Source organism: Halichoerus grypus, chromosome 8 (assembly GCF_964656455.1).
Source record: "Halichoerus grypus chromosome 8, mHalGry1.hap1.1, whole genome shotgun sequence".
NCBI lineage: Eukaryota > Metazoa > Chordata > Mammalia > Carnivora > Phocidae > Halichoerus > Halichoerus grypus.
Window position 1 is genome coordinate 79,493,364 of NC_135719.1, and position 7,398 is coordinate 79,500,761.

General features: G+C 50.5%; 1 protein-coding gene across 1 annotated transcript; it reads left to right on the forward strand.

Moving 5' to 3' along the window:
* Positions 1 to 5,049: 5,049 nt before the first annotated feature.
* On the forward strand, positions 5,050 to 5,967 carry LOC118551861 (ribonuclease 7-like). The gene is given in 3 exon segments (XM_036117973.2): positions 5,050 to 5,055; positions 5,459 to 5,747; positions 5,750 to 5,967. Coding segments are annotated over 3 exon segments (513 nt in total).
* The last annotated feature ends 1,431 nt before the right edge of the window (positions 5,968 to 7,398 follow it).

Consider the following 7,398-nt stretch of genomic DNA (forward strand, 5'->3'; position numbering starts at 1 on the left):
TCCTTGTCATGGTTTCATCTGGTCCCAAGGTCTGAGATTTGTGGAATTCATTGCCTCATTACACTGGGCTTTACATACATGAGAATTACCCTAGAGATGAAGAAACTAAGTTTGAGAGAGAGTAGTTTGCTCAAGGTCATATGTCTAATTTAGTAGTTCTCAACGGGGGCAGGGGCAGGCAATTTGGTCATGTCTGGGGACAATTTTGGTTGTCACAACTGGGAGGGGCTACTGGCATCTATTGGGTAGAGGCCAGGGATGCCATTAAACATCCGACATTGCACAAGACAGCTCCGACAACAAAGAATTATCTAGACCAAATGTAAAAAGTGCTGAGGTTGAGAAACTCTGGTCTGGGGCACCTGGCTGGCTCAGTCAGAAGAGCATGCAACTCTTGATCTCAGGGTCTTGAGTTCAAGATCCACGTTGGGTGCAGAGATTACTAAAAAAAATAAGTACACTTAAAAAAAAAAAAAAGAAAGAAAAGAAACCCTGGTCTAATGAGTGCATCAAATTTCCTAACAAGGGCAGAATTACTTATGCCTTATATATTGAAAAGGGCTGGCAAATCTCCAGAACTTAGAAATATTTGTGTTAGATTTTGCTTTGAGTAGTGATGGTTTTTCTACCAGCAAGAAGAGCACTGAATGTTCACCACTGAAACTTTTGAGTTGTTTTTCCTGTAAGGGTGACCCTCTGCCTGTAGTCCTCTACACATTCTCTCCCTCCTTTCCTCCCAGAACAAGTGGCTAGCGTGGCAGGTGCAGGGGTGATTCCTTATGATTGAGGGGAACCCCAAGATTTTGCCGAGAGTGGGCTTACCACAATCTCAGTGGGGTCACTTTTTTGCCCGATCCAACCCAAATTGATCCAACCAGCATAGCATGTCATGGGCAGTTCTTGGGTTGTCCTTGAACCCAAAGGATTGCTTCATGCAGCTCAACCTTCTTGTCATGACTTCACCTCAACCCCAGGGTTGAAGTCCAGGAGCTGTATTGTCAGTTCCTCCATTTGCTAACCAGTGCTAAGGTTGCTGCTGGTCCCACCTGGGACTAGGATCATTCAGGGGCACAATGAATGCCTTCTAACCCAGAAGTTGAATCAGTTAAGAATCATTTATATGCAAGGCACTAAGCTATCCCTGTGGGAAGTAGGAAAAAAGTATAATATAGGTGGTCCTTGTCTTCTGAAGATCGATAGTCTAAGTTGGAGGAAAATGATAAATAAATATGAAGAAAAACCAACGATTCAAGGCAGAAAATTGTACATCTTGAAGACAGAACTGTAGGAATTTAGAGATGGAGAAGATCCCTCTGAATTGGGGGGCATCGGAGCAAATTTTCTGTGTGAGGGGCAGGTCATCCTGGGACCTTGGGATGGATCTCAAGGAACAGTTAAGAGTTGAGTAGAGATAAAGAGGATTATGAAAGGTGTGTTTAAGAAAATATAGAAAACCACCTTGGCTAGAATTGAGGCACTTTTGCGGCAGACCTTGAATATCAGGCCAAGGAATCTGAATTTTATTCTGTAGCTAAAGGGGGAGCTGACAATGGCTTCTGAGATAGAATGACCTAATGAGGCCTCTCAACCCCGGAGCAGGTCCCCCTCTCCTACATCCTGGCTTCTCTAAAGGCATTGGTTTGGGAGCCAAGGATTCCAACCTTCTGTCCGTGCTGCCGCCTCCAGACCCACAGCTGTTCCAGGAAAGGTCATGAGAATTCAAAGACCCAGAGCAAGTCCCACGTCTGACCCCAACTTGTTGTTTGTTTCACTTTCCCCGTCTACAAAAATGAGCCCATTACCTTTATTTATCCTAAGAGTAACAAAATTAGGATAACAGAATTTGGATCTGCTCCTGCTTGGAGGGAAACTCTCATGGGCTTTCCATCGGTATCCAGAGGCTGTGTGGAACTCCGGAAGAGAGAGAGGCTGGCCTCTGAAGGGTGGGCACCAATCCAGGCCCGGCCCTCCTCTCAGCCAGCTCCGCTCACCCCCTCTCAGTGCAGGCCAGAGGAAGCAACAGCTGTTGTCCTGTGGGGAAGACAGGCAGAGGTCCACCTGGCACTGCTGGGATTTTCACAACGCCCGCCCCAGTGACTTTAAACACACACGCACACACACATGCATGGTAGTGGCCTGGCAGGGGTTGGGCCAAGAGGTATGATTATGGCCATAGAAGGAGGAGGTGGGGGTAGCTACCTCATCTCCCTGGGTAGAGGCTACTTGTATGAGGGGCTTTCTCCCCTCCCATCTTCTCCGCCCATTTTGTCTTCTTGCTCACCCCTTTCTAATTTTTCTCTTTTCCCCTTTGCCAGACTCTCTGATCAGTCCTTGGCCTGTTGCCTGACCCCTTTTGTTCTCCCTAATCTTGTCCCCCTTCCTCCATCTCTTCCTCTTGCCCCTTACACGGGGCGAAGGAAAACTGGCAAAATTATCCTACCAAGTGCAAAGGGAAGCAGATCCTGGAAGCTGGAGAGTTGGGGCAAACCAATCAATAAATAAAATCCCCTGCCTTATCCAAACAACTGAGGCAAAGTAAGGGTTTCAGCTTGAGTTGTGAAGGTGGTAGTTTCAACTCTTTAATTTTTGTATGCAAACCTAAACCTTTACTCTTTCTCCCCTTTGGCCTAGACAGTAGGGTGGTATTTGACTTTCACACAGCACTCAGGCCGGCTTCTGGAGAACTCAGGATAATGGCCTTGAAGAGCAAACTAGGATAATTATAATGACAGGAAAACACAAGAGCACAGAGCAGTGCAAGTCGTGGTTTGGAAACATCTCACTCCAGAATAATGAGAAGTGAGGAGTCCTGGCTAAGAATTCAAATGAGCTCCTGGCCTCCCACCCCATCCCCTGAGCCCAGACTCTGGTCTGGGGCTGGACAGGCCTGTGCTGATCCTCATTCTGTCCACAGTCCGCTTTAAACCATGGATTTTATTTCCAAACATTTGCATTTCTACAGCAGCAGGGGCATAATTCTCTATCCAGAAGTTCAAACTGCAGAGATTCCGGCACCTTAACAAAGCAGCAAATGCTGTTCCCATAGCCAAGGCCTCACTGAGAAACAGAGGCGCCAGAGGCCTGGGGGAACTTGTTCCCGGTTCTCTGTCCCCATCTAGTGGTGCTTCCCATCTCCAACACCACTTTTTCTTCCAAAAATCATCCTGGGCACTCCACCTACTAAAATGATGTCCCCCAAGCCTCAAAAACAAACACGTCCTCTTCCCAACTCAAACTTCTGACTTCTGGACCAGAACACAAACTTTACAATCAAGATCTTTTTTTTTTAAGATTTTATTTATTTCTTTGAAAGAGAGCGAAAGCGAGAGAGAGCACAGAGGGAGAGGGAGAAGCAGACGCGGCGGAGCAGAGAGCCTGACATGGGGCTCGATCCCAGCACCCTGGGATCATGACCTGAGCTGAAGGCAGGTGCTTAACTGACTGAGCCGCCCAGGCGCAGACCATGTGCACGGCTTTGCTACAGTTACAATCTACACAAGGGCCTTTCACTCCTCGGCTTAGAACCATCTTCCCGCACCGCCCCCCCCCAACAGGCCCCAGGGCCTCCCCAGTGTGCTGGAGTAAAAGTCACGGTCTTCACTGGTCTCAGAGGCTTTCCATGATCTGGCCTCTGGTCCCTCTCCGATCCCACAGTCCGGCACCTGCCCCAGCCACACTGGACTCCTGGCTGTCCCTCCAACATGCAGGCATCTGTCTGCTTTAGGGCTTTCACAGCACTGTTCTATTTGGACCCTTCTTCGCCAGACAAGCACAAGTTCACTTTCTCATCTTCAGGTCTTTGTCCCTACTTTAAATGTCCCTATTTAAAAATCACTGCCTACCAACCTCCCTCTTGTTCTACCTTTGTCCTTAGCAGTTATCACTTCAAGCAAAGGGTATATTAATTTTTTACTGTCTTTCTCCTGATGGAATGTAAGCTCCATGAAGGTAGGGATTTTTGTCTCTTTTATTCACTGATCTATCCCAAGCACCTCAGCACATAGTAGACGCTTGAGAAATATTTGAATCCTGAAGAAAAAAGGACTGTTCATCTCAGTTTTCCAAACTTCCCACCCACAAGTAGTGATGCTTCTACTCCTCGGTGTCTCGGGTCTTCTGAGGGCCATATGGCAAGCTCACTAGAGCCCCCAGAGCAGTACCAACTCGGGCTCTCCACACACCTATAACTACCGCAAGGAGTAGGCCATGCAAGGTCAAGGCCTAAGGCAGAATGAAGCAACCACCACCACCAACGGCATTTTCAAATTTGGACAGTGTTTAAGTTTTGCCGATCTCAATGAAGTAGGGAGGAAAAGAGTGAAGGATGAAAGGTGTTGGGTGCCTTCACCAGGTAAAGCCAGGTGGCCCTGCTCAGCACCTGGCACTGAGGGGCCCAGAGGAGTGAATCATTGCAGAATAGCTGAGCTGGGGTGGTGTTGGGCATCGTGACTGGGATGATTCATCCGCTTCCCTGGCTCCTCCATCTCCTCCAAAAGATAAGCAGGAAGTCCTGATGACAAGAAATCATACAAAACAATATTCTAGGCTATTCCCTCTGTATCTCAGGTTAGAGAAAAAGCTGTTCTTACGGCCACAGTGATTGGCTCTTCCCAGAATCATGAACCAGAGATGTATATAGGAGAAAAATGGCAGTTCTCCCTGAAATTCATTTGCGGTTGACACCTGGGTCAGGTGCTTTAGTAGTCAAACCATGTGGCCAGAGGCCAAATCCAGTCTTTGAGTGTGAGGAGTGAAGTTTCCTCATTGCTGAACCTGTTTAGGCAGATACACTAGCTCCCTAGGTATCCACTTATTTGGGACATGTAGGTGGAAATGCACGTATACTTGATTCATTTCCTGATCCCCGACTGCTCCCTGGCCCACCCCAAACAGAAGCAACATAGCTCAGGCCAGCTCTTAAGGAGTTAAAAGGCAAGTGATCTGAGGCCAGTGACAAGTAAGGGCATCCTGAGCCCCGGACTCAGTGAGGAGGTGTAGCCTGTGGCGGGACCTGGGACGGGAGAGAGGCCAGAGAAGGGACGGGGTCTGATGCAGGTGAGTGATATGACAGACAAAGGAGGAGGGGATAAGGACACACATAGGGGAGAGAGGAGAGTGATGCCGGGGGATGGAGGCACAGACCGGGGACACGGGGGACATGGGGTGGTATCATGGAGGGGATGAGACACAGAGCAGGGGATAAGGACACAGGGGGAATCGGGCTCGAGGGAGAAGAGATAGAACAAAGAATAGGAGGCAAGAAGGACAGAATGAGGGAAGACGGGCATACGGGGTGAAGGGGATGGGGGTCACAGTGGGTGAGGAGGGCACACGGAGCAGGAAGAGGGGATGAGACACAGGGTGAGGGGGGAAGGAGACCTAGGGGAGGGTAACGGTGATGAGATAGAAGGACACATACAGAAAGACTAATTTCTCACCCCCTGCTGTCTGTCCCCAGCAACCCCAGCCCTCCATCCTCACTGCCCCCCTGCTAGAGAGGGTCGCAGCCAGAGCAGGATCCTGCCCCCTACTGCTGTTCCTGCTGCTGGGGCTGCGGGTGGCTGAGGTCCCCGTCAGGGCCAAGCCCAGCAATGTGACCCAGGCTCAGTGGTTTGAAATTCAGCACATGCAGCCCAGGCCCCAGCAATGCAACACGGCGATGGGCAAGGTCAACAAGTACACAAGACACTGCAAACCCTTCAACACCTTCCTGCATCAGTCCTTCTCCAGTGTGGCCGCCACCTGTCAGACCCGCAGATAGCCTGCAAGAAGGGCCAAGGAAACTGCCACCAGAGCAAAGAGCCTGTCTCCCTGAGCACGTGTGAGCTCACCTCAAAGAAATACCCAGGCTGCAAGTACAAAGAGAAGCGACAGGTCGCTTCTTACATTGTGGCCTGTGACCCTCCTGAGAAAGGGGACTCTAGGAAATTCAAGCTGGTTCCCGTGCACTTGGACAAAATCCTGTAGGTTTTCGGACTTCCTCCCTCTCGTGCTGTGCCTGACTTCCCTGTCCGGACCCCTGGGCCAGTCCTCGTATGGCCCACAGGTTATCTTCCTCCCGTGTCTTAGGGCCCCTCCTAGCTCAACCTCTTCTGAAAGGGCTGAGCTCCAGAAGAGATGGTCGGTCCTTCCTCTTTCTGTGGCTGTTTTCCCAGGAGCTTATCCCCAAGGGAGGGGCTGAGCAAGCTAGGGGTGTGGGTTCCCCGGTCTGTGCCTGGGACATCTCTCCCCTGCCCCATCTTCACGGCAGCCTGACAAGAGGAGGAAATGAAAGGACAAGAAGGGCATGGGATTTATGGACAGAGCTGTTCCTGTTCCCGAGCTAGGAACCTTCCCCAGCTAACGTGGTAGTGATATGACCTGTGCGAGGAGAGGCGGCTGGAAAGAAAGAAAACGAGGTACCACTCCATATTTATATAGCACTTTAGGTTTTTCATGGTGTTGCCACATGAGTCCCTTGGGAGATAGACTTGAGAAGGATGGTGGGCCTTCTTTGGGGGAGGAAATGGAGCTTTCAGAAAGCGTAATTAATTAAAGAGCTTGTCAAATTGGTGAGTAGCAGAACCTGGGCTTGAACCTAGGTCTCCTTATTCTAAATACAGTGCACTTTGTTCTTGTCCCTTGGGTAAAAAAGGAGAGAGCTCTGCAGGGACAAGAGAACTGGGTAAGAGTTCACCCATGAAGATATGTACCCTGAGAGCTTTTAGGAGCCAGTTACCCTGTGCCGGCTGCAATCAAGGTCACCAGCTCTCTAGCCAAGAGCTGTTTATGAGGTGCTCCGGGGATCTAATTCATTCTCTCTCTGCCTCTCTAACTGGCCTCCCCCTTCTCTAGCCCACTGCTCTTCCGACCTGGGCCCCGGGCCTGGCTCTGGCTAGATCCCTTTGGCCTGAAGGCATAGGGTCAGGGGAGTGTCCCAGCTTCATCCCCCTGCTCCAGGATCACATTTCCCTTGACCTCAAGGGACTTCCGTGGCCCAGAGCCTGCTGGTCACAAACAGGCTGGTGGGAGCTGCCAGAGCTTCCTTCCTCTGATAATGATCTGTCCTGCCTCGGTGCTTCCCTGGCTCCGCACTCTGGCAGTCTGCCCAGGCCCGAGGGCTTGAGATGTGGAAATGCCATCTCCCTGTCCCCCTGGGCTGCAGACACCATTGCTCCATCTCTAGTGAGCAGAACTGGAGAAGCTACGGCTTTACCTTGGCTCTGTTTTGAGGTGCACACGCCCCACCCCACCCCATTGCCTGCAGCCCTGACCATCACCAGCCTGTTCTTTCTTTCCTTTATTTCAGTCCCAGACAAACTGCATGATGCCCCATGCCTGCCCTACTTCACTGCCCAGCTACCTTGTTAGACCTTCCCTTCCCAGCTGGGGCATCTCTTCTCTTCCTGTCCCTCCCCG